This window comes from Rhododendron vialii, chromosome 4a (genome assembly GCF_030253575.1).
Source record: "Rhododendron vialii isolate Sample 1 chromosome 4a, ASM3025357v1".
In the NCBI taxonomy this organism is placed as follows: Eukaryota; Viridiplantae; Streptophyta; class Magnoliopsida; order Ericales; family Ericaceae; genus Rhododendron; species Rhododendron vialii.
In genome coordinates, this window is record NC_080560.1 from 27,178,449 (window position 1) to 27,205,664 (window position 27,216).

At 39.2% G+C, this 27,216-nt stretch overlaps 1 protein-coding gene across 3 annotated transcripts; it reads left to right on the forward strand.

Annotated features, from left to right (window-relative positions):
• The first annotated feature begins 1,270 nt into the window (after positions 1-1,270).
• Positions 1,271-24,287, forward strand: LOC131322288 (vacuolar protein sorting-associated protein 55 homolog). 3 transcript variants are annotated; one of them, XM_058353552.1, is made up of 5 exons: positions 1,271-1,520; positions 13,933-13,984; positions 17,794-17,833; positions 17,922-18,006; positions 23,763-24,287. In XM_058353552.1, exons 2-5 carry the CDS (start codon positions 13,952-13,954, stop codon positions 23,944-23,946), a joined length of 342 nt encoding a protein of 113 aa, XP_058209535.1. In that variant the 5' UTR covers positions 1,271-1,520; positions 13,933-13,951; the 3' UTR covers positions 23,947-24,287. The 3 variants fall into 3 exon arrangements, with proteins under 3 accessions (XP_058209535.1, XP_058209536.1, XP_058209537.1); XM_058353553.1 differs by lacking the exon at positions 1,271-1,520 and adding an exon at positions 1,829-1,846; XM_058353554.1 differs by lacking the exons at positions 1,271-1,520; positions 13,933-13,984 and adding an exon at positions 14,162-14,186.
• The last annotated feature ends 2,929 nt before the right edge of the window (positions 24,288-27,216 follow it).

The window sequence follows — 27,216 nt, forward strand, 5'->3', positions numbered from 1 at the left end:
AATTTTGTATTGGCTTCTGTTTTTTTTTCCAGAGAATTACAGATTTTCGAACACAATTTTTGTTCACAAACCAAAAAAAAAAGCATTAAAAGTTGAAACACCTATATCTATTCTAATCTATAAAGAGGGAGCACCAATTTGGTGTCTCCTCTGCCATGTATTTTCCTTTCCATAAATACCCTCTTACAAAACTAATTTGTAAAACCCCCGCGGGACAACACCGTTGGGGTGCCAAAGTAAAAACGCATCACCAACTGCCATACCCACGTTTTTTTTTTGATTACCCATACCCACGTTCGAATACACCCTTTTTCCTTCAACTACTCCATCCCTGCCGGTTACTTTCACAGAATAAGATTGCCAAAAATCTGGAATAAGAAAAGAGAGAACTAGAGCGACCATTTTGTGAAGGAGTCTGCCAAATGTCATTCATTTCCACTTTAGGTTTGTACTTTCCACAGTTATGTACAGCTCTTTACTGTACTCATTCATTTCCTTGCAAACTTCTGAGTTTGGTTTTCTATTCACACACAAAGACTGTCTTTTGGTTGGTGCCCATTTTAGTTTTTGTCTTCTTTCATTATATTTAACTTTTTTTTTAACAGTTGAAAATGTGCAAATTCGTGCAAGTGACCCAAAAATTGCCGGACGACTGAAGGCATTTTGAGCCTTTCTTTCCCTTTATTATTATTATTTTTTCCAGAGATTATGCTTCCATAAAACAAGTACAACAATTTGTTTTTTTAAAACGGTTAAGCAATTGATGATTCTTAAAAATTAAGAGTTAAATTTGGTTTTCGGTGTCATATTTTATTAGGTCAGTCACATGTCCTACTTTCTCATCTTTTTCTTACATATATTCTTCTTTTTTGGGATTCCTTCCGTTACAGTTTAAAGTTAGACTAAAAAATTGGTCATAAAATATCAAGCTTTAATAATATACACACAGTGATATGTACCGTAATGTATAGAAATGTATATGCATGTCAATTGTTATTATTATATATAAAAATTCGATAGAATTTTCGAGAGTTTAATTATTGCTTATTTGTCACAATAGGTTAATAGTTAATACTAGAGGCCGGAGCACACAATGCGTGCGTAAGTCGGGTTTGTCTAATCTAATACTAGAGGTCGGGAGCATAGGCGATCTTGTGCAAGCCAAATTTTCACAATATTTTTATAAATATGTTTTTCACTTATTGTTTGATCAAATTTTCATAAATGTCAGTAAAAATTGGACTTTCTATCCTCAGGCCTCTAGTTTTAATTAAAGCGCTTAAGGCTTATCTGCTCTGACGTCCCCCGTAGCTTTTCTCGTTCCCTTCCAGTTTTCGACCTGAAAATTTTGATCGATCATCAGCGCGCCTTCTAGTATTTCTCTTCTCCCTTTTTTACAAATCCCGTACAAACTTGTACTATATCCTCCTAAAACATAAATATACGTAACCTATACTATATATTTCCTATCATATCTATCTGCCTGTTGGAATCAGGAGAAATGACGATGACCATCGAAGGTACGAAACTCTTTCTTCTTGTCCGCAACTATGAATTGTGTTCGGTGTTTGTTTGTTTGTTTTTTTTCCCGATTATATGAATTGAAATTAGATTTTCTCAACCCTAGCTTCATGATGACGCGTAGAAAGTTGAAAATAAAAAATCAGGTATTCCGTAGTTCAACGAATGTGAAAGTATCTATAATTAGAATGTCAACTGGTTTTAACTTCCCCGCTCAATATGATGAGTCTTTGTGATGGGAGCAATGATGACCATATTTGGGTACCACACCGGGGCGAGGGCCTCTCTTTTGCGAAAGCTCAAGCTGGGGGAGAGGAATAGAAGGGTTGGCTCTTTTTCCTCATGATTTTTCAAGTACTCCCAAAATTCCTCTCTAGAAGCTGGATTAGGATTAGCATAAATGGCGGTAAAGAGACAATCAATTTCCCTTATGTGAGCAAAGTGCCTACCACTTATTCCCTGCGGATTTGTGTGCTATCCATACTGCAAAACGGATGGAGCTGTTGGCATTACAAAAGGTACTAGTTTGAAAGGCTCGTTGGAATTGATCCGCTACGAGATTTACATTATACGCATCTTCTCGCTCCGGATACGAGTCATAAGAGTATTCTCTGAGATAGGTAGCTATCTCAGTAGAATCTATAGTATGAAGAGCATAGGAGAGTGAGCAAAGAGTAGCTCGTATTCTTTTGACAGACAGCCTTATTAGCGTATTCCTTCTGATGCGAATGTGCTCCACTCTATGACATGTGGGGCACATTCCACCAATACTTCGTTGACATATGACATGATACTCAAAATGTGGTCACAAAGTGTTAGTGTTGTGGTGGTGGGGTTTGAAGTTGAGGAGTCATGATTTTATTTCCCATGATAATATTATCACCCCAAGCGGTTGGCTTGGTGGTCAAGGCATGAAACTCGGGATTTGCTCATTCCTAAAGTCTCATGTTCGAAACCTCCCATGTACTATGTTGTGGGGCCAGGCTGTATGGAACTTTGTCGGCAATGGCGTAGCCAGGATTTGGATTGAGTGAGGGCACCATATACCATTAGGTTAGGGAAATTTAATTTTCTTTGGTCAAGATGTAATCAAGTGAAATGCATTTTGTATGTCTATAAGGAAGTTTAGCTCAAAATCAACCGAATGAAAGAAATTTTGAGAGTAAATATATCAACTCTTCTAATATTATAAAGCACCATATTAAACTATTATACACCAACACTAACCAAGAGAACGTTAAGCAATGTAAGCAAGGTTCTAAAAGACGCTAGGCGCTCCCAAGTCGGCCGGGTACCGCCTAGCACCTAGGCGGGGGACTAGTCGGCCGCTTAATCGCCTAGGCGTTGGACCCCCACCTGGCGCCTAGGTAGTGACTAATCAGCCCTAGGCGGGGACTTTTAGAACGTGTGAAAGTGAAAAAAAGAAAAGAAAGAATCAATAAAACAACTAGATAGATGAAAATTCATAGTAAAAATCAGTACTCATCAATGGCTAGAAAATAACATATGAATTAGTACACAGAACCGAATCTCAGCAACATAAACTTTTTTGGGGCAGTGGTTACATAAAGGGAAAGAAAACATGAAGCATTACTCTTACATGAGATAGTATATAACTAAAGGGGGTAAACTAGAATATTTCCTAAATATTGTAGGCAAACCTGTAATTATGGAAAGTGGAGTGGGGACACGTGCCCCCACTGGTCTTCATGTAAATCTGCCACTGTTTGTCGGACTTTGTCCTAGCTTTAATTGGACTCCGTGGACAGTGGGATTGGGTTAGTAGGGTTTAGTCGATGTGCGCATAAGATGGCTCGGACACCTTGAGACTTGAGTTATAAAAAAAACTCCAAAATACATAAACTGTCTTGTTACCTCGCAAATTAGCAATAGGAAGATCCCTTTTACTTTATTTTGTCAGATAGGGTATAGTTATCTTGTTCCCCAGGAAATTAGGCTATAATGGATCTGAATATGGGGGTACAAACTTAGATGCATATACATATACGATTGTATTGTACTATATGGTATACAAAATATAAATTAAACGTAACGTGTACTATATATTTCCAATCCTATCCATCTGCCTGATGGAATCAGGAGAAATGATGATGACCAGCGGTGGTACAAAACTCTTTCTTCTTGTCCATAACTATGAATTGAGATCGGTGTTTGTTTTTTTCTTTATTGTGAATTGAAATTAGTTTTTCTCTACCCTAGCTTCAAGGTCACATGTAGAAAGTTGAAAATAAAAATCAAGTATTTTGTAGTTAACAACTGTGACAATGTATTGGTTTTACTTCCCTGCTCAATATGATGAGTGCCAGCTATGTGGTGGTGGGGTTTGAAGTTCAGGAGTCATGATTTGATTTCCCATGATATTAACAATAACCCGAGCGGTTGGCCTGGCGGTCAAGGTTTGGAACTTAGGTTTTGCTCCTTCCTAAAGTTTCTGGTTCGATACGTCCCAGGTACTATCTTGTGGGGCTAGTATGTATGGGACTTTGTCTCGGATTTGATTGGAATCCCTGCTAGTAGATAGTGGGATTGTTCCAGGGATTAGTCGAGGTGCGTGTAAGCTGGCTTGACATCTCGAGTTATTAAAGAACATCCGGTTACTTGGCAAATTACCAATAGGAAGAGTACTTTTTACTTTATTAATATTCAGTCAGATAGAGTATAGTTATCTTTTTCCCCAGGAAATTAGGCTGTAATGGATCTGAGATTCTGAATATGGGGTGCAGTTGGGCCAGATCTCAGAAACTTGTCCTCTTGTGGGCTGAAAGATGCTATACTTGTGTCATTACAAGTTAAATATGCCTGTACATGAAGATTTGTCAAGTTACAATGTGTTGTAGTTGCTTGGACTTTAGGGTACAGGAGTTTGCCAACTATTAGTATGTGGTATGACCTTATGTATCTATCTACTGTATGGGAAATTTATGGTCAACCAATGATTAAAAGGGAGGCTTATAATATATAGTTCTAAACACACATATAGTACTACATATGAGACACTGCAAAAAATGCAAAGCTACTTAGAGGAGTTCTGTTGCTTTCATTCAGGTTTCAGAACTTTCATGGCGATAAAAATCTCTTTAGAAAATAGCACGACACCATTTTAGGAATCACAAGGGCATGTTGCATTGATAGCATGAAAGGCTTATTCAGAATTTAGTTTTTAATTTTGCATAAAGAGATAGCCCGTGCCTTCCCCCCGCTCCTTGACCTATGACTGTTGTGAAAATTCTAGTTAGGAGTTCTATGGCAACCACATGATAGAAATAAAGGAGTCTGGCTTCAAGTTTGAACTTAATTTAACGTTAAAGTAAGGTTGTCACACACATCGAGATATCACAAATTCTAGTTAGGAGTTCTATGGCAACCACATGATAGAAATAAAGGAGTCTGGCTTCAAGTTTGAACTTAATTTAATGTTAAAGTAAGGTTGTCACACACAGCGAGATAACAACCTCTGAAGAGGATCGAGTACCTATATTCTATTAAACCTACTACCTTTGGTTATGCAATGTAGGAATGGAAGGTAGGAGGGAAGAAAGAAAGGAGGGAATGGGAGGTAGATTTGTCACGCCCTCGATTTTCAACATAAAGCATAAAGATTTCCGATAAACAATTCCTCGCAACAATACAAATAATACGCCAAAAGATAGTTCATTCCCATAATCGCAAAATAAGTTCAAGGTTTCTATTCTGGCTTGACGATCCAATTTGCATAATAGAAAAGAAGGTTTAGGGTTTACAATCCTCTATGATCATTTAGTTATAATAAAAATCATTATTGCATCCCAAAAGAGTTTTACAAAATGATGCCAAAGTAATTTCCTGTATTAGCTTTCAAAAGGGATGAAGTCAAATGCATGCCAAGCACTCCGTGTCACTGTCGTTGGGTGTACCTGAAAATGATTAAGGGTTGAGGCGTGCCCAATAGAGAGTTCTATGCTCAAACTATATGGAAATGTGATGAATCATGCACCATGAATGAGTGAGTATTGATAGATACGCCCAAAGTACGAATGATTACCAATGAGGCTGCACGCTATAGTCGAAGGATTCTAGACTTCACATAAATGTCACTGACCGTTTACTTCTCAGACTAAATACATTAATAAATTCACGTCAATCCACATTAGTCTATAACCAATTCTAAATCATCTTATCATTCTTCGTACGATACTACAATCTTTCTTGTGTCCATAATTATCATCATCAAATCCGTTTATTACAAAATCTTTCCTTTCGATTTCAAAAATATTCAAAGAAAACTCAAGACCATTGTAGGCTGAGCTCCGTTGATTCGGGCTGAATACCGGAGTCCGTTGATTTGTGCCCAAATATCGGAAACGGTTGATTCGCTCAAAAATACCGGAGGATTTCCATCAAAAATCCTTTAACCAAAACCAATATCCTCTCATTAACTTCATAAACCAATTACGTGTTGTTAAGAGTCTGAGCCGAAGCTCCTGCCAGGCACTTACTCGTTGATGAGCCTTGAAAGCATACGATATGAGCATTTAGATCCTGCCAGACATTTACTCATTAAAGAGCCCTGAAAGCATACGATATAAGCATTTAGCTCATGCCAGACATTTACTCATTAAAGAGCCTTGAAAGTTCTCTCTGTGCCTACTTGTCATCCACATTCATTCCATGTTCCCCGTTCACAAACATCAAATCATTCAATCGAATCCAAAAGCCATTCAATCAATCACATGGCCTTACAAGACCAACAATCTACCGTATCGCATGTAAGCAAATACACATGTCCTCACCATACCTCTAAGTATATCCTCGTACCGTCACAACTTGCTACTCACAAGCGGTTTATAAAGTACCCGTCCTACTAGTTCCTATACTTGAATCCCGTAGCAAGTGTACCAAAGAAAAATCGAGAGGTTCAACGAGTCGTGGAGATACGAGTTACTACTTTTACCCTTGAAGTCATTATACTGCTCCCATCAACCATTTATACCCACCACGATGTTCATACAACCTTCGGTACTCAAACACTCTACGATACATTTTTCATTTACTACGATACTAAGATTGAGCTTAACAAGTGCCTAGGGAATGAGAACGATCAATGGGTTCAATAAGTATGATTTATCATGATAAGGGTTGATTTTAAAGGGTTTGGAGTGAGTTGGAACGACCCGAAAATCACGCCTTGAAGTAGGGAAGCAATGCAGCAAAACTGTCTTTAAGCCAAGGAAACGATAGGTATCGATACCTAGTGGTCCAAAATCTTTCCAGACGCAAGGGTATCGATACCCAAGAGAATGGTATCGATACCAGATCATTACGGGGGTTTTAAACACAAGGGTATCGATACCTTTTTGGTAGGGTTTGAGCAGATTTTCAAAATTATTTCCAACAATCAAACCAACAATGTTAATCACGATCAAAGCACAAAATCAATTCATGGGCATATAGAAAGAGCAAGAAATCCCTGCCTCAAAGTTGGAGAGCAAACCCAAAGAGAGATCGAGCCCACGCAAGCTCTTGACTCCGAAATCTCGAACCAAGCAAAATACGCCCTTTTCAAGCTAAACCCACTGGGATACGAGCTCAATAATGCGAATGGATGAAGGATTGGAGGTTATTTGCCATGGGTTTCGAGTGAGGGTTGGAGTTTTGAGTGTTGGAGAGGGAGAGGGAGAGGGAGAGAGAGATAGAGTGCCGAGAGAGAGGGAGAGATCGGGAGATGGAGAGAGATAGTGTGAGGAGTAAAATACTCTACACACACTCACACATAGATATGCCAACATAAACACATATTGCACTAGCACCCTCCTATAAACAAATTTCATCACATTAACCCCGACTCATTTAAACTCAACAAATTCCATATTTTCCTCATTTATAATATCGAATAGCCCTTTTAATAATTTCTGAAATTACGGGTCCTTACTCCCTTCCCTCTTTAAAGAAATTTCGTCCTCGAAATTTGCTAAACTAAGCCCAACCAAACGTGCAACACATAGATACGCCTCAATCGTAACACTGTTCATGCAACAATTCGATAATCATGAAAACCTACGTCAAACTCACATCGACCAAACCGAAACAAATGTGGGCATTTCTTTTTAAGTTTGTCCTCCTTTTTCCACGTAGACTCGCACTAACGGTATCGTCTTACCCCTCAAAACGTGATCACGCAAATCTAGGATACGTATCGATTCCTCACCATAGGACACGTCGGCCTCTAACTCAAGTTCGACCGTTCTAAGACTTGGAATGGATTCGATTCGTACTTTCTCAATATCTACACATAGAGTGAATCACAAATACCTGAAATTTTCAGCGGCAAGGCCAAACGGTACGCAATTTCGAAACTTCTATTTATAGCGAAATTCCTATATACAATTATCTATCCAAACACGAAGATCTTGCCTCTAAACGTAACCCGATAATCCAATTGACTTCCCGAGACTTCCATCTAGAAGGTGCGGTGATCAAGCGCCTCTTCCAACTGAATTTCATCGGTTGTCGCCTGGGTATCCAAAACAGGCACATAGTATCTGACACTTAAACTATCTTTCTAACAGTGAACGCTTGCTTTTTGCCCAAGACGAGACAAACTCCAACGTGGTGATGCTTTATGAAACATACGATTCCCCCTCGAATGGCTATGGATGACAACGGTAGTTGGCATAATCCCTTGGTCGACCTCGCGTGGTTAGCAATCTTTGACGAATTACCTTGATTTGTTTCGGTCATTCTCTCTCGGGCTTCCAAATGTCGTTAGCGAATAAATTTCATCGCACCCCTTAATATTAAATCTAGCAATCCTAGAACACATGCTAATCCTCCTAAAAGTCTCACCAAATTCTCGCTCTAGGTTGGGTCATTCTAGATTACGAGAAGAATTCGATTTGTTATCTTAAACGAAACGAGCAAGCTCCAAAACTCAAGCGACGCCAATCAAGAATTCAAAGAACGGTAACGGGGCATCCGAAGTTCAAAAAACACATGGAATCTTTAAGGCGGGAAGGCAACAAACTCAAAGTACCTTTTTATGATAACCCAAGAAATTTGAAATGACCGATCATAACTTTCTTATTGCTCTACAAATCAACGGAGTCGGTGAACAACCTTGTGGCAATTGAACGATGTCGATACTAAGGATAAATATAAGGTAGTGAAACAGATCTCTGGTAAACTAACTGATACAAGATCATAAATTGTCCAATACCGGAAATGATAAGAACTTCCAACAAGTTAAGGCTGAGCGCTACAGAACGAGTAATGTGCCTCCAGAGTTGAGGACCCACAATACAGTGGTTGTCACCACAAGATTTTGCGCTGATTACAACTTAAAAACTCAAATAGGGTAACAAGTTCCAAAAGATCGACCGGTAACTGCAGCAATGAAATCCAAACCAACCGAGTAGATCTAAGCAAGCAAATGGATATAAAAGTGGATACAAGTTCAAATCACGTGATTTCATAGTTAAGGAATCAAGGTAAGTGGTGGCACCAAAGCAGGCAACAATAGTAACAAGGTCCAAATTTTAATGGTGCCAACGAATTCGTATATCATGCGGTACTGACCATTGATTGGGTTCAATAGGTTGAAGTTGCAAACTAGATACTCACGTGGAATAACGGTTTCAAGCAAACGACAAAAACGATAGTCGCAGCAAGAGAATCTAAACTGACCAATGAAACTTACCTAAAGCAGGATGATGTCAAAATAAGACTTTGAATGGGATACGAGGAACATTCATCAACATCAATAGTAAAGGTGTCATAGGATACTTCGCCACAAGATTGTGAATATTCCCAAGAAAAGCTCGGAACGGATTGCGTAACAGTTAATTTAAATATCAAGAATTTAACGGATTTCACGGAAAGCAGATTACGGTACAATTCTAACAAGACCCAACTAGGCCAATGAACAAGGGTACTTAAAGAAACAACGCTTACGAAATCGCATTTGGAATACCGCCTACTAACATGAATACAACCAGTCTCTACCCAAATCATATCAATCCTCGCCATGCTTAAATTAAAGAAGTCAAATACAACACTTCTATATGGAACGATTAACCCCTAATCTCGGCAAATATGATCTATCGACATTTCTCAACACGCGTGGACTAAGATTTCTTATTTTCGATTCGAAACATGAACAAGAATGAGATTCTCACTGAGTGAAATGCTTCCGAATCAAAAGTATTGTAGTGAATGATTAGAACAACTAGGAAAAGATGATGCCTCAAACAAGTGATGTTTCTAAGAGCTAGAGAGTAGTAGGAGGTGGTAGTTTAGCTACGGAACTACATTTGTTGCTGTTTCGGTGTACGTTTATGCTGCTGCACGGAGTTCGACTCACCATGTACTCCCAGTCCCAGCGGACAATTCCTTGCCATGTGGCCAAGTTCGCCGCAAGTATAACAAGATCCCCCACGCCATGGACATTGAGAACGAATATGACCTGACAACATCGATGACACACAATCTGACGTTTGAGGAGAACTCCCAGTGTCTTGGAATGAGGAGGTGGCTTAAAGCCTTGCTGACCTTGAATAGAGGGATTTGATACCCTAGGTTTCTTCCTTCCTAAACTTTTAATACTCTCGGAAGATGATCTCGTGCTAACGACTTGACGTCTAGTTTCCCTCACATTCACACCGCTCTGCGCACCCTCAAATGTCTCAGCACCTTTCACGCACTCAACAATCTCAGGAAACATTACCTCATCCCTAGTGTACTAACTCGCCTCATCCTTCCTGTATGCACTTCAGCCCTGGTGATCATGATCCCCGGCCGGTCTCATCCCACCTAACTCCACGTCTCGATGACATCCTACTATAGTAGCATAAGAAAGAAAAACATCAACATTAATCACGTCTCCTTTTGATGCGAGTCTCCAACCTTTCCATTAGAGGTTAACAACTCTACGCCACTCTACCGTAATACCAATGCAATGACACATCGATGGACTAATATCATTCATGCAAGCACACATGTGGTTTTGTAAAAAAACATGCATCGATTTTTGAACCCATGAGACTAAAAGTCTCCCCACAGTCTCGAGGTGTTCTAAACCTAAGCTCTGATACCAAGTTGTCACGCCCTCGATTTTCAACATAAAGCATAAAGATTTTTGATAAACAATTTCTTGCAACAATACAGATAATACCTAAAAAGATAGTTCATTCCCATAATTGCAAAATAAGTTTAAGGTTTCTATTCTAGCTTGATGATCCAATTTGCATAATAGAAAAGAAAGTTTAGGGTTTACAATCCTCCATGATCAAATGATAGTTATAATAAAAATCATTATTACATCCCAAAAGAGTTTTACAAAATGATGCCAAAGTAATTTCCTATATTAGCTTTCAAAAGGGATGAAGTCAAACGCATGCCAAGCACTCCGTGTCACTGCCTTCGGGTGTACCTGAAAATGATTAAGGGTTGAGGTGTGCCCAGTAGAGAATTCTATGCTCAAACTATATGGAAATGTGATGAATCATGCACCATGAATGAGTGAGTATTGACAGATACGCCCAAAGTACGAATGATTACCATGAGCTGCACGCTGTAGTCAAAGGATTCTAGACTTCACATAAATGTCACTGATCGTTTACTTCTCAGACTAAATACATTAATAAACTCATGTCAATCCACATTAGTCTATAACCAATTCTAAATCATCTTATCATTCTTCGTACGATACTACAATCTTTCTGATGTCCACAATTATCGTCATCAAATCCTTTTATTACAAAAATTTTCCTTTTGATTTCAAAAATATTTAAAGAAAACTCAAGACCATTGTAGGCCGAGCTCCGTTGATTCGGGCTGAATACCGGAGTCCGTTGATTTGTGCCCAAATATCGAAAACCATTGATTCGCTCAAGAATACTGGAGGATTTCCATAAAAAATCCTTTAACCAAAACCAACATCCTCTCATTAACTTCATAAACCAATTATGTGTCGTTAAGAGTCTGAGCCGAAGCTCCTGCAAGGCACTTACTCGTTGACGAGCCCTGAGGACAATTGATATGAGCATTTAGCTCCTGCCAGGCATTTACTCATTAAAGAGCCCTGAAAGCATACGATATGAGCATTTAGCTCATGCCAGACATTTACTCATTAAAGAGCCTTGAAAGTTCTCTCTGTGTCCATTTGTCATCCACATTCATTCCACGTTCCCATTTCACAAACATCAAATCATTCAATCGAATCCAAAAGCCATTTAATCAATCACATGGCCTTACAAGACCAACAATCTACTGTATCGCATGTAAGCAAATACACATGTCCTCACCATACCTCTAAGTATATCCCCGTACCGTCACAACTTGCTACTCACAAGCGGTTTATAAAGTACCCGACCTACTAGTTCCTATACTTGAATCCCGTAGCAAGTTTACCAAGGAAAAATCGAGAGGTTCAACGAGGTGTGGAGATACAAGTTACTACTTTTACCCTTGAAGTCATTATACCGCTCCCATCAACCATTTATACCCACCTGATGTTCATACAACCTTCGGTACTCATAAACACTTTATGATTCGTTTTCCGTTTACAACGATACTAAGATTGAGCTTAGCAAGTGCCTAGAGAATGAGAACGATCAATGGGTTCAATAAGTATGATTTATCATGATAAGGGTTGATTTTAAAGGGTTTGAAGTGAGTTGGAACGACCCGAAAATCAAGCCTTGAAGTAGGAAAGCAATGCATCAAAACTGTCTTTAAGCCAAGGTAATGATAGGTATCGATACCTAGTGGTCCAAAATCTTTCCAAACGCAAGGGTATCGATACCCAAGAGAATGGTATCGATACCAGATTATTACGGGGGTTTTAAACACAAAGATATCGATACCTTTTTGGTAGGGTTTGAGCAGATTTTCAAAACTATTCCCAACAATCAAACCAACAATTTCAAGCACGATCAAAGCACAAAATCAACTCATAGGCATATAGAAAGAGCAAGAAATTCCTACCTCGAAGTTGGAGAGCAAACCTAAAGAGAGATCGAGCCCACGCAAGCCCTTGACTCCGAAATCTTGAACCAAGCAAAATATGCCCTTTTCAAGCTAAACCCACTGGGATACGAGCTCAATAATGCGAATGGATGAAGAATTGGAGGTTATTTGCCATGGGTTTTGAGTGAGGGTTGGAGTTTTGAGTGTTGGAGAGGGGGAGAGAGAGAGAGAGTGCCGAGAGAGAGGGAGAGATCGGGAGATGGAGAGAGAGAGAGTGTGAGGAGTAAAATACTCCTCTACACACACACACACATTTATATGCCAACATAAACACATATTGCACTAGCACCCTCGTACAAACACTTTCATCACATTAACCCCGACTCATTTAAACTCAACAAATTCCATATTTTCCTCATAATATCGAATAACCCTTTTACTAATTTCTGAAATTACGGGTCCTTACAAGATTCCTAGTTATGATTGGGCAGGAGGAAATAAAAGAGGAAACAAGTGGGCATAGTATCAAATTGTGACCAACTTTTGGAGGGAAGATGGTTATTATAGGCATTTTCAAAGGGCTGAGCTTGTTTCCTTGAACACATCCTCAAAAAATGGACGGGTTCACTATTGGGGGCAAGTAAAAAATAGCCTCCCTCTCCCCTGTTCTTCTGCCCAAGCTTAGAGGCTGTTCTTGTTAATGGCACCAGTTTTGAAACTTTGGTTCCTTCGAAGCACCTGATATTGCATCTAGAGTACTGTTTCTGCTTTGACAACGTTTTCTGTGGTAGGAAGCACTCATCAGTGTGCCATCTGCACGACTACACTAGTGCATTGATATTGCCATCAGATTGGAACCCAAAACCACCATTACCATCATGATACATGGGTCTGTATGAAACTTTCATCAATGAGCCAAATTCAGTGAAATATTTTATCATATATGTGTATACATTCAAAATTCCTGTTCTTTGGCATACACTGATTGGCAATTTGATCAGTGTTCTAAAAGTCGGCGCCTAGGCTGACTATTCCTCACCTAGGTGCTAGTCAGTGGTCCAACGCCTAGAGTAGGCTACTGACTAGTCGGCGTCTAGTCCCCCCAGGCGCTAGGCGGCCTTTTCCCGCCCGACTAGCGCCTAGCAATTTTTAGAACATTGGATTTGATGAATATCTCATCTTTATTAACTTGATGATATTTGGCCACTATATTTTAGAAGTTCGTGATGTATTGTTCAATTAAATTACTAATGGAAATATTCACATTTCAACTATGTTTGGCTCTGACTGTTTCTTCTTTTGTTGCTACTGCATGTTGTACTCTTGAATGGTGGTGCTATTCTTGGCCTCTACAGTGTATGTTGCAAATCGCCTCTTAATTTTCCTTTATTTTTTCCCTTCCCCCTTCCTCTGATTTGAATAAATCTGCTCCAACATTCAAATTTGCAGACTTGCTGGGCTTGCTTTTATGTTCTCAGCGAGCATCCTGTTGCAGATCCTGGTAATGTTTTGAATCATACCCTTTTGGAAATCTTTGACTGTCGTGTTGTAAATTGTCACAGAATTTTAGTTCTTGTAAAATTAGTTTCATTCGTGCATACCTTCGTGTATCTTAGGGTTGGGGAAGCTCACCTTCAGCTGAAGTCAAGGAGAGAAATCATTTTAATGTGGTGTTTCTGATTGCATGATTTAGAAACGATTTGGTATGTATCGAAACATGAAGGAAATAGAAAAAAAGAACTTTGAAATCATGATAATGTTTAGAAACATAATCTTGAACCTGTTTTGTATGCGTCAAAGCTCTCCTATTTATTCGTCCAACATTTTCAATTCATACTTGTGTTCATAAAGAACAAGTGTAGAATCAGAAAGGGAAGGTTGATACATACTGAAAGTCACTTATTAATCCCAAACAAATCAATGTTATCTAATGTGGTTTTTCTGATTGCATGATTTGGAAACGTTTTGGCATGTGTTGAAACATGAAGAAAACAGAAAAAAAGGAACTTTGAAATCCATAATAATGTTCAGAAACATAATCTCAAACCTGTTTTGTATGCATCAAAGATCTCTTATTTATTCATCCAACATTTTCATTTCATACTTGTATTTTATTCATAAAGAACAAATATAGAATCAGAAAGGGAAGGTTGATAAGTACTGAAAGTCACTAATTAATCCCGAAGAGATCAATGTTATCAATCTCATGTCGTCACAAGTATGCTATTTTGGAGGTGCTTAAGATCACAATGAAATGAGGTTTAGAAGTTTGCTAGAGTAATAGTTTGTAGCTACACTACATTTATTGTTGGACGCCTTTTATTATTTCTGATTGTCAAAATAGTTCCGAACACTGAAAACAACATTGTGCGACATTCATCCTTATTGCATAAGATTAGTAGTGGGATCCTTCTAAAATGGGTGCGCTCCCAAGCCGGGAGCTCGAATCGGTGCTCCCAAAATGGGAGCTTGACGGGAGCTCGCTCCTAACTAAGATGGGAGTTTATCGGGCAATTAAGGCAGTTATTCTCCTACTTTTAAGGGAGTTCTGCTCTTGTGAAAATAAGAATATAAAAATCATATTAGTCAAGAAGTTTTACAAATTGAAAATATCTAACTTCCAATAATTACCTGTTAAGATCAGGAAAATTCTCAATAAGTATCACTTTTCCTTCAATGGTTAAGTATTTAAAGATATTTTATATACGTTTTTACATGTAATCTATATACGCTCTTTAGGCGCTCCCAACCTCAGGAGCTTCTAGGTGCCTCCGCTCCCGCCCCCACTCTTGCTGCGTGCCACTAGGTGCAAAAGTGCAGGTAGATTGTCTACAAGCTTCCACTTCTTGAGCTTCTCCTTAGTTCAAGCTTCTTGTGAAAAGCTAAATCCTTCAATGCATCACAATGAGCACATTTCTATACGGATCTTTTATGTATTTTAGTGATGCAAAAATAGCAGGGTACTCCAATGGAATCGTATTATTTAAGATGTATCTCATCTTTGCATATGATGCAATATTTTGGTTTGAAAAATCTAGCCATAGATGCTGCCGTATTTGGCTATGTAGAGTTTTCGGTTGCCTCTGTACTAAGAAGCATAGGCTCGGACGCAGACACAGACATATACACTGGACACAACAGTTCTAAGTGCAGAGATGTACACACCATTATTGCTCATATCAATTTGGCATTTGGAATAAGCAAAACTAGTATTAGAATTTGCAATTTGTACTTTTTTCTTCTAAAACATTAAAGTCTACACAATGTTTATTGGGTAGAAATTTTTTAAAAGTTTTTTCTTTATAATTTTTAATTATTATAAAATAAGTTTTTTACATTATGAAGTGGTCCTTGCCGTGTCCCTAGTCGTGTCTAACTTGAGACACGCGCATCTCGGGCATGTCCTATGCATCTCTTGCTTAAAAATGTACAAATTAGGTCAACATACACATCCTGGTGTGTCTGTAAGCATGTTGTTTTGATATCTAATTGACAAAAAGTAGTGTCAAATCAAGAGCTTGTGCTCAAAGTGTAAGTAGCCTCTCATGCTGGCTTTGGATCGAGTTACAGTTGCATTTCATTCTTCCCCAACATGCCCGATTGGATCTTCCCTATGTCACCAGACCTATCTTCCCCAAGTCTAGGCTGCACTCAAACTTGCAATGCTACCCGGAGGTGGGTACGTGAATAGGATTCAGGTGTATATTTAAGCCTGAAAATAAAGGATTCGTGGGTATGTATCCAAATTTGGAAACGGATACTGGAATACGCCTTCAATTTTGAAACATTTGTTAATGTATCTATATATGTGAAAGAAACACTTTATTTTCGTTTGCCGAGGTAAAAATAGAGACTTGTTTCCCCAATGTTTTAAAACCCAGATCTGTAGCCTAATTTAATTAAGAGCTCAAAAAAAATGAGAAAAATGATACATGATTTGGTGCCTGATTGGAATTTGGACAACACTGGCTGTGCCTGGAAATAGATTTTGAAAAGAAAACCAGTTTGTGCCAAACAATTGAAGGAGAATGAGCTCCAAGGGGCGGATCAAAAGAAAAAAGAAGAAGCTCTAACGGCTTTCCAGGTGGCTGGGGCATCGTATTTGTGAGCTGTACAGCTCAACACCATCAGAAAAAGTACACAGTACTGCTGAAAGGAAGGCACTAAGGAAGGAGAAAAAGGCCAGGTCCGTTAACCATTATAGGTGATAGCAGAAACCTTAGCCGTGAGAGGGATACCAGAATCCCTAGCAATGAGAGGGCCAAAAATACCTGTAAGGGAGCCATGGGAAGCAGGTCTAAGTTTGATAATTTCCTCCAGGTTAAGGCACAATTAGTAAGGGCAGGCGAAATCCAAAAAAAGTGATAACCGAAGTGATTGCGGCTTGGACCAGAGAGCCCAAATATGTCTGAATGTCCATGTTCCAGGTTTCCATGGGGTCAAGTTTCTGGACATGGTGTATATCAAAATCTTATCACTCTTGCCTCATGGGTTGCAGATATGTCTTAGCTTGGTAGAAAGTTCAGGGGAAAGTTTTTCCCAAGGATAACCCGGCTGCTATCATATCCCACAGTTGGGAAGAAAGAAATTAGTGGATCCTTATACAGATCCGCATACCTCCTGCCTATTTGCTTTGTTTGATTGTCTTTGATGTACAAACTAAGGCATCTCAGTTTCCATCGGTTAAAACTTAAAAAACACTAGTCTTAATCTGTTTCTATGTCAACGGTGGTAATTCTTTATGAGGGTTCTAGGATTCTTAGCCCACTAGAATGCCTTCTTGTGGGTTGTGTTTTCTTTGGTTTTGGAGGGATGCCGTCTTGATACATATGCTCCTTGTTCTTACTATATTTCTCATTTATCAGAAATAAATTTTTTGTGCCGGATTGTAAATGTGTTGTTTCTACTGAGTAGGTGAGTTTCTGGGCTGTTAAAAGTTTGTCCAACATCGGTTAATTGTCTCCTCCAAAACTAGTATATAAGCCTGGGCAGCCTTTTCACTCATTGCCAATTGGTTGAGTTGGATGCCTTAACAGGGGTATTTCACCAAGTTTCAATACGTGAATGGAAACACTATGATTCTGTTATTCCATGGGTGTTTCATATCAGTCTCTAGTAAGCGGAGACGTTTCAATTGTTTTGATGGAAATTCTGAAAATAACAATAGTTCGTTCCTTGGCGTAAGCATGTCCTTAATAAGGAATTCGGATGCTAATTTTGTTTTCATTCGGACCTGCATCTTTTGTGTGAATAGCTGTACCTGTTATATTAGTGTGCTTATTTAATTTATGTGTTTGATCACGGGTGCAGGCTTGTGCATTATACAACAACTGGTGGCCAATGTTATCAGGTGTGCTAGCTTGTTACTACTTTGTTTTGGGTAATTCAAACAAGGGTTGCCTTTCAAAGGTTGATATCTTGATGTTTACTTGTTGCAGCTCTCATGTATGTTTTGGTGCCTATGCCCTGTTTGTTCTTTGGAGGTGGCTCCACTCAATTCTTAATTAGCCGGGATGGTGGGGGGTGAGTACTTCGTTAGTCTAGCCCTTTGATATTAAGAGTTTCCTAGGACTAGTGTTATTACTGTTACTTCAATGCTTCTTTCGTACCCCTAATTGACTAAATTTTCTTAAATCCAAGAAATTTTAGGTCTTCAAATTTTGTTCCTCCCATTCTTGTGTCGTTGCCATTTAAACATGATGTTGCACCGAAAGTGTAGACGGAGAAAAAGAAATGGGAAGAAGAGAATTTAGTGAAAGAAGAAACGGGGATACGGATTCTAAATCACTATCTCCATATTCAAATCATCAATCTACCTGTAAACGTTACTTAGGGGCCAATTTATAGGCAACCAACTTAAAGGATAACTTCAATAAGGTAAAAGGTAAGAATAAGAAATAAACGCTGAACAATAATATTCCTCTATCAGATGGTTTATGTTCTGTTGGTTTCTGAAATGATTGTTGTATCGTGTTCCTCTTTTGGTGAACTAAGGAGAATTGTTTAATGTTGTCAATGGACTGAAACAATGGTACCATACAATAGGTACCATATGCACCTATTGTATGGTTGATTCATAATATTTTGGTGTGTTTTGTAACTTTTGTTCTAAAACTCGCAATCTTTTAGCAATAGGATTTAAAAGATTTTCACTATGATTCATATCATTTTGGTGCATCTTGTAACTTTTATACTAAAAAATCGTAAACTTTTCTGTAATAGTATTTGTAACGTTTAGGATTCATAACATTCACTCGGATTATAACATTTTGGTGCGTCTCGTAGCTTTTGGTTTAAAATCATATTTTTCATAACATTTCCTGAATGAATCATAACATGTTGGGGGTGTGCATATAATACCCATCCAAATAAGGGTGTATTGTAGCCTTTCCCTATTTTCTATTGTTTTTGACTTTTGTTTGTTCGTTGGAAGTAAAATTGATTTTTTTTGAAAGTTTGGGAACCTGATAGACATTGAGTGTAAAGTTTTGGGGGGTGTTTTGAATTTTTCCCCGCAACAAATTGGGATGGAGGGAGTACCTTATATCCTCTTGGAAATTCCACCCTATCAATTGCCTCATTATAAGGTTTTCGATAGGGTAGGTCTTCCACAGGCTGCAACACAGGGCCAAACTGGTCTTGGACAAACTCCATGACCTGGTCTCTGTTCAGGAGAACTGGACCTTGCTGCTTTAGGATTGGAATTGGACCTCTTGGTTGGAAACTTCCATGATCCCCTTGGGGATTATTGAATAGAGGGATGGCCTCCCTCCGTCCTTCTGGTGTCCCTCCTTGAACTTCCCTATTCACAATTGGCCATCTTCCACCATGTTCACCTCCTTGCCCCTGGTGGAGGAGTAGTCGATGATGATGCCTGGCCTCCTGCAAGAACAAACCCTTGAGGGCCTAGCATCTATTGCACACGGGGACACGCTGGGGCATGTATTGGACACGCCACGTGGCGTGTCCAATAATTTTTTTAATTGTTTTATAGGGGACACACCAGGGACATGGCTGGGGGTCAAAATGTAATATTTTTAGTTTTTGGGGGTTAATATGAAATAACTCAGAACATTTGGGTTAAAATGTAACTATGCCTTCGAAAAAATTTATTCAATTTGTGAAAATTTTCATATACAATGTCTATAAAAAAATTTATATATTTATTTATTTATACACGTGCAATGTTCTAAATGGCGCTTGGCGCTAGTAGGGCGGAAACCCACCTCCAAGCGCCAAGCCGCCTAGGCGGCGCCAAGCAATTCGGCGGATTTTTTTTTTTTAACAAACCATTATCCAATCAAACTATATTCCATGTATCCATAATGCAAGTTCAAACTTCAAAGTACAAACCCAAATGAAATTAAGTAGTAGCAACTAGCAAATAAGTTGAATAAGACAATAAGTAGTAGGGCTTCGCTCACATCCCTTGTATTACTTTTATATATATTTTTTTTAGGCCGCCAAAGGCCTCCAAAGACGCCGCCGCCGCTGCCAAGGCCGCCAAGATTGCCAAGCTCCAAGACCGCCAAGGCCGCCTAGGCGGCCGCCAAGGCCGCCAAGGCCGCCAAGCTCCAAGCCCGCCAAGCACCGCCAAACCTCCCTAGGCGCCAAATCAAATGCCAAGGGCTATTGGCGTGGCGGCAGGGTACCTCCAAGCGCCTAGGCGGCCTGGGCGGCCGCCATTTAGAACAGACTACACGTGCCATGTCCCCCACCGTGTCCGTATCTGTATCTGTGTTTGTGCTATATAGCCTGCACCTACTGCTGAAACAGCAGGTGCTAGCTTCTCACCGAGCATAACCATCATCTCCTTGATGGTTTTGATCAGATCATCCCGAGAGTCTCGAATCTCCTGAAGTGGAGTGGCTTGGGACTCTTGAAGGCCCACTAACAAACTGGCATTGGCCTCCAAAATCACATCTTTCATTCCAAGAGCCACATCCTGGAAATCCTCCTGATAAGCAGGTGCTTGATTGAGAGCAATGGCCTCAGGCGATCCTTCTCCAAATGCGGCTTTCTTTCTTTCTTCTTTGTTACCAGCTCCAATCATCTTGTTAACTTAGACATCTGTTGTCCCACTGGCGTGCTGAAAATGTTGATGCACTTTTCTCCAAGAAGTAGGAGAAAGAGAGCCCTAATGAAAGTTGACGTGTGACTAAAATCGCCTAGTGTGACCAAACGAAAAGTGCAGGGCATGCCAGGAGCATAGAACTCCAATAATAAACTAGAAAAAAACAAAGTGCTAAGAGAAGAAAAACAAAGTAACAAACTAGATTCAAATTGCCTCAATGAAGAGGACTTAAAATTCAACAGAAACCTAAACTAAATTAACAAGTGCTAAGGGAAGAAGAATTTTGCATTATAATGACTAAAGTGATTGAAAGAAAAAACGTCTACCTAGATAACTAGGAATGATATTGAACTAAGAAAAGGGTATGGCTGCTATGAGCTTTGTTGGTGCGTGGACCCCTTCAAAAATCGTCGAAGTCTTGTATTTATAGGCCCCAACTATTCTGCTGGAATGGTTGAAAGGAAGCTGGTCCATGATGCACGATTTCTGCCCATGAATCTCCTGAAGTGCTCACATACTGCCATGTGTCCCCTTGACGAAGTCCAAGATCCTTCTTATTCCTTGAAAGCAAATGAAAGACCGCCATGTGTCCCACTCTTTCCTCAACTGTTTGAAACCGTTAAGAACATGGGTTGAAAGACCACTATTATGTACACAGCCAAAATAATAAGGGTATGTTTGGTTGGATGGAATCAAGGTTGGAATGGAATAGTCATTCCAATGACTTACTTATTCCAATGTTTGGTTCACCACTGAATAATGGAATCACTATTCACCTTAGTAAAGGAATTGTCATTCCATCCAAAAAACTAAGGAATTGTTATTCCATTTCTTTGTCACACCAAAATTACTAGTGCCACTCCAACATTCACTGTTGCCACACCAAAAATTACTATTGTCATTCCAAAAATTACTATTGCCACTCCAAAAAATACTATTGCCACCCCAAAATTACTATTGTCACTCCAAAAGTTGCTATTGCCACACTATTCCATTGGAGATGAGAATGACTATTCCTAAGCACAACCAAACATGAGAATGGGAATGATTATTCCATTCTCAATTCCTCTAATTCTATTCCATTCTTAATTCCATTTCATCCAACCAAACGCACCTTAAAGGTAAAATTAAATTAACTCCTAAAACATAGGAATTAATTTAAGATTATCCTCATCATCTCCATAAAATGTGGGATCCTCCAACCTCCCACCTCAGGAGGTCAGTGTTCTAAAAGGCGGCCGCCTAGGCCGATTAGTCCCTGCCTAGGCGCTAGGCGGTGGTCCGACGCCTAGATTAGACAGCCGACTAGTCGGGTGCCTAGTCCCTGCCAAGGCGCTAGGCGGCCGACTAGTCAGTGCCTAGGCTCCCCTTTTCCGCCCGACTAACATCTAGCGTTTTTTAGAACATTGCAGGAGGTACACTTCTTCCAGCCGAATTAATTAATTAACTCTAACATTAATTAATTAAAACACATAATTAATTTGGGAAATCCCAAATATGGCCCAAACAAAAACAGAGATGCTTTGTTTGCTGTAACCACAGTTTTCCTTCTTGTTTAATTAGCGTTGTACCCGTTCGATGCACGGGACAATAGAAAAAAGAGTTCACGTTGATGTTTGTTTTTGTTCCTCGTGCATCGAACGGGCACAACGCTAGTAAAAACAGAAGTACATGCGTAGGTAGTTTGGAGAGTAAAACCAACCTTTCAACAAAATTGGTATGCTCTACGTGAACAGATTCTTAGAACAATTAGAGTCAACTTGGTGCCAAAAAATCCGTGAACAAATTCTCGTTGAACTTGGTACTCAAAAATCTATGAACAAATTCTTGGAATAAACAGAGCCGAACTTGATACTTAAAATTACGTGAACAACTTCTCGTAGCAAATGGAGCCGAAGAATATGAGAATGGCAGTGGTACATCAGATTATGTGAAATGTGAATTGCAGTAACTATTACTAATTCTTTCACTTATTGCTTTCAAATGGGCAACGGGGGGAGACTTCTGAGTGTAATTGCTGAAAATGGCTTCTTTGTCGGATGAGGCACCCCGTGCAGGCTGGCAGTTCCGTCCCCATTTTGCGTCCGTCTCAATAATCGGGTTCGTTCACATTGAAGATAATTCGAACGAACATAAACCCATTCTAGCTTGAATGCTGCACCTTTCTTGAATCAAAACCTGTGGATCATGTAGATTAATGGGAAATGGAAATGTTAGGAACAAAAAATATTTTGAAAAAGTTGCTTTATATATATGGAGCGACTTTTTCTAATACCCATTCTTCGCTTCTTTGCTTCAAAGTTAACTATCCTTCTTTATGGATTAGAATCCCATGTGCACGGACTAATCTTCACCATTAGTGTCATATTTTTGGTGATATACTTTTTGAAGCAAAGACTTTAATCAAATCCGAAGGTCTTTTGGAGCAGAAAATTCGCAAACAAATTAAATATGCCTGGCACCGTGAACAAATTCTTATAAGTTAAAATAGCCAAAGGAAAAATAAGATTTTGAAAGAACTTAAAGAACTAAATCAAATATACAGGCTTTAGAAGTAGGACCAAATATGCCTAGCACCGTGGTAAAACCTTTGTAAATGCATAGGTACGTAGTTTGGAGATGGAAACCAACCTTTGAGCAAATGTGCTTCATGAACAAATTCTCATAATAGTTAGAGCCGTACTTGGTACTCAATAATCCGCAAATAAATTCTCGTAAAGAATGAAGCCGAACTTGCTGCTTAAATTTTCATGAAGAAATTCCCGTAACAATGGAGTAAGATGATGGAAATCATCAGTGGGGACGAAAGTTCGAAATGTTTTCATCAGTCAGGATGAATGTTAGAATTGCGAGCAATGATAATTTTGAAGAATGTGGGATTTTCCATTAGAGTTTGGAGGTGGGGATAATATAAGTGTTGGGGAAAAAAAAACTTGGAGCTAACTGTTTTTTGGGCAACGTGGGGGCAGACGTGGGAGTGGCATTCAAGCACATGAGTAGTGGGTGGAGTACGTGTAGAACTGTGGGTGGGACACGTGTTGGCTTGGAGAAATGGATCCGTGGGTTTAAGGTTTTTGATTTTTAAAGAAAATAAAAAATCTAGGAATTAAGGATTGGGGTTTTGGAGGCTTTGGGGGTTGGAACACATTTCTATAATATATTGATAGATTCTTTTAATCTTTATTTTTTATTTTGTTTTTTGCAGGTGGATAGATGCTGCTAAGTTCTTAACAGGGGCATCATCAGTAGGCAGCATAGCCATTCCAATTATCCTCAGGCACGCAGATTTGATTGGGACAGGAGCCATGTTGATTGAGTTCTTCTCCTTCTTCATATTTGTTTGTACTGTCATGTGTTTTCATCGTGCTAGCCTTGATGATGAGTGGTGATGAAGATCCAGCCCCTCAGATATTATACTCTGTGAGTTGGATTTCGTTGATTACTTCTATTCGTGTTAAACACATCATCTGATGTGCCCATGGTAAGGGTAAGAGTGCTTACTGTTAGTAACTAGGAAGAGAACAATTGAGGAGAAATTTCTGCCAAGTATAGCTGGAATTACTGTTGTACATTTTTTAATGACCAATTGACTCGGTGTATTGAGTCTTTGGCCAACGTCTTATGACTTGGGTGAAAACTTTATTGTATGAGGAACAAAATCTTTCTGAGTGATGCAGATGTGCATACAAACTCTTGTCATATATGATTAAACATGACCACAGTTGCGTTGCGAGGGTAACACCATATAAAGGTTTACACAGAAAATGGCTCGCATGACTGATAATGTTGGTATAATCACGATGCCATGAGTGTTCACATTCTTGTAATTTTGTACTTGCAACGTTGGAGGTCTGGATGTATTTGCGGGTTTTAGCTTTCTTTATGTTGATTTGTAAGTTTTTTTTTTTTTTTAAACATAATTGCTCACTCTAACGCGGTAATTTAACCTCGTTGATTTACTCAGAGGAAAGATGTACGTAGTTCTTTCGGTGGTCTGCGGTTGTTTTTACCTGGCGTTGCTGATACTGGGTAGCATATTTGGTGCTTCTCTTAAAAGTTAAACAATGTTGGTTAAATTGTTTCGTAAATTGTTTTACGGAGATAAATGGTGGTTTCTCAACACTTGCTCATTATTTTAGGGCAGAACTATTTGCAATCACAAATTTTTTATACGTAGCCCGTGCTAAAATTAATCACTTTCGGACAAAAATGCCCTTTAAAAAAATGGACAAAAATACCCCTACCAATGAAACGACAACGCCGTTTTGGATGGAAGGGTCATCCAACCTCTTCCTCCCCTTCTTCTTCCTCCTCTCCCACCTCCCACTGTACCAGACTACCCTCCCACCTCCCTCCGTCCTAGACAACTACCAGTGGAATTTGTCGCCGTACCAGACTACCCTCCCACCTCCCTCCGTCCTAGACAACTACCAGTGGAATTTGTCGCCTCCGTCCTAGACAACTACCAGTGGAATTTGTCGCCGGGGAAGGCTCGTTTTTATCCTGAACCTCCTTTTCCAGTTGCTTGATTAATGAAAACTCTTCTCCTTTGGTTGCTATGTTGAAGTCTTCTTCCACTTCTTGACGAACTTCGGAAACCCTTTGTTTCATAGTGGAGAAATATCCATGAAAAGAACTTATTGGTCTTCGTCCTTCTAGGTGGGGTCAATTTCGGCCCCTAATTTTGGGTCTTCTCTCTGGAATCGACTAGTGGAAAGAAATGGTAGTGAAGGTGGGTAATTTGGTGGGGAGAGACAGTGGACGACGATGACGCTGCTGCTACAAAACCAGTACCATTGCGCATTAGCAAAATGCGCAATATTAATTGCGCGTTCACGAAATGCGTTATACAAATCATTATGCGTTTGGAATCTGTGTTTTTAACGGAAAAAAAAAAAGCCGTGATGCATCTTCAAAATGCGTTATAAAGGGCTCAAATTTTAGAACTCGAAAGTGTAAGATTTTCAAGTATTAGAATCTGAATTTTGTAAACATTTTCAAGTTTTAAAATCTGAAATTGTCTAATTTTTTTTTTTTTTGAAGGACTGTGTATCCGATTTTTTTTTGGGTGGTGCTGGTGAAGGCGGTGGTTGTGGAGGTGGTGGTGATGAGTGTGGTGTGTTGAGCAGAAGAGGAGAGAACTCGAATCTATCGTGTAAACATGCAGGGTGTGCTTCGAGCAAACATCCTGGTAGAACAAGTAAAGATTCCGAGTTTTCACGCCTTCTTCCGTCTCCACTCCGAAACTTTCCATAATCCTGTTTTAAGCAGCAAGGAAATGGGATTCTTCTTCCTTCCCAAAATTTCGAGTTTCAAAATTTTTTTTGAAGGAAGCTGTCCGTGAATGAAATAGGTAGGGCAGTGTTATAATTCTTTTTTGTAGCTCTTTCTTTTGCTCGCTCCTATCTCGTCTGTATCTGATTTGTTTTTGTTGGTGTTGGTGAAGGTGGCGGTTATGGAGGTGTGGTGGTGGTGGGTGTGGTGTTCGGCGGTGAAGAGAGAGAGAACCAGGAGAGAGATTAGGGGAGAGAGAGAGAGGGTATTTTTGGAAGTTTTAGAATATTTGTTAGGTTGCGTATAAAAAATTGTTATAAGATTTGGGGGTTAAATTTAAAACATGCTACATATAGAAAATTTGTGGTTGCAAATAGCTCGTCCCTTATTCTATTACCTACCTTCGAAAAGAAGAATGGAGCTTCTGTAACTTAAAATCCTCTATTATACTCTTAGAGCATCTTGAGGAGCCTCACCAAAACCCAATATTCGTCAAAATTGCGACAAAAAGGGGGAAACATCACACCCAACAGCCTCAATAGAGACCATGCCATTTTAATATTTTCTACAGGACCAAGTGGCGAGGTTTTTTGGCTCACTTCTCTCTCTCTCTCTCTCTCTCTCTCTCTCTGTAACGACCCTGATTTTTGGTAAATAAAAATTTCGTTAAAAATTTGAATTTGAATTTTTAATTACTTGGATTGCTTTTAAAATTTCTTTCTAATTTCTAATAATCCGTCATAATTAGATTTTAGTCCTAAAAATATATATTTCTTGGCTAGAAACCCTACTTGGCTAGTAAAGTTAGTTTCCAACCGATTAGTTGGAAGAACCGGACTATCAATTCACCTAGTTACATTTTCCTAACCCTAATTGGACCTTTTTAACCTTATGAACCCATCCAAACCCTAATTGAACCTTTTGGACCAAAGGATGTAATTATTGCACTTTCTTGACTAGTCAATTCTTGACTTTATTCCTCATCATTACATCTTCTAAGTGTAACTTTTCTCTTTACCTATTGAACGATAGTTGTTAGGGTAATTCTTATCCTTTGGGTAAAAGGTTTTCTTTCTAACCATTAGTTAGGCCAACCTAAGTACCAATTGACTTAGTTACCTTTCCCTAGCATTTAAGAACCATTGGACAAAGATAGTAATCATGATACTACCAAAAGTAGCACTCATAACCTACTTTAATCATGACTACTTGACCATAGACTTACTTTCTAGGAAATGGTTAACCATTGGTCCATAATTGTTAGGGAAATCTTTATCCCTTGGGATAATGGAAGCTAGACTTGCCAATGAATACAAAGATTTGACAACAAATCATAGCCATCATTTTGCTTCCAAAAGTAGTTAACCTAGCCTAGCCTTGCCATG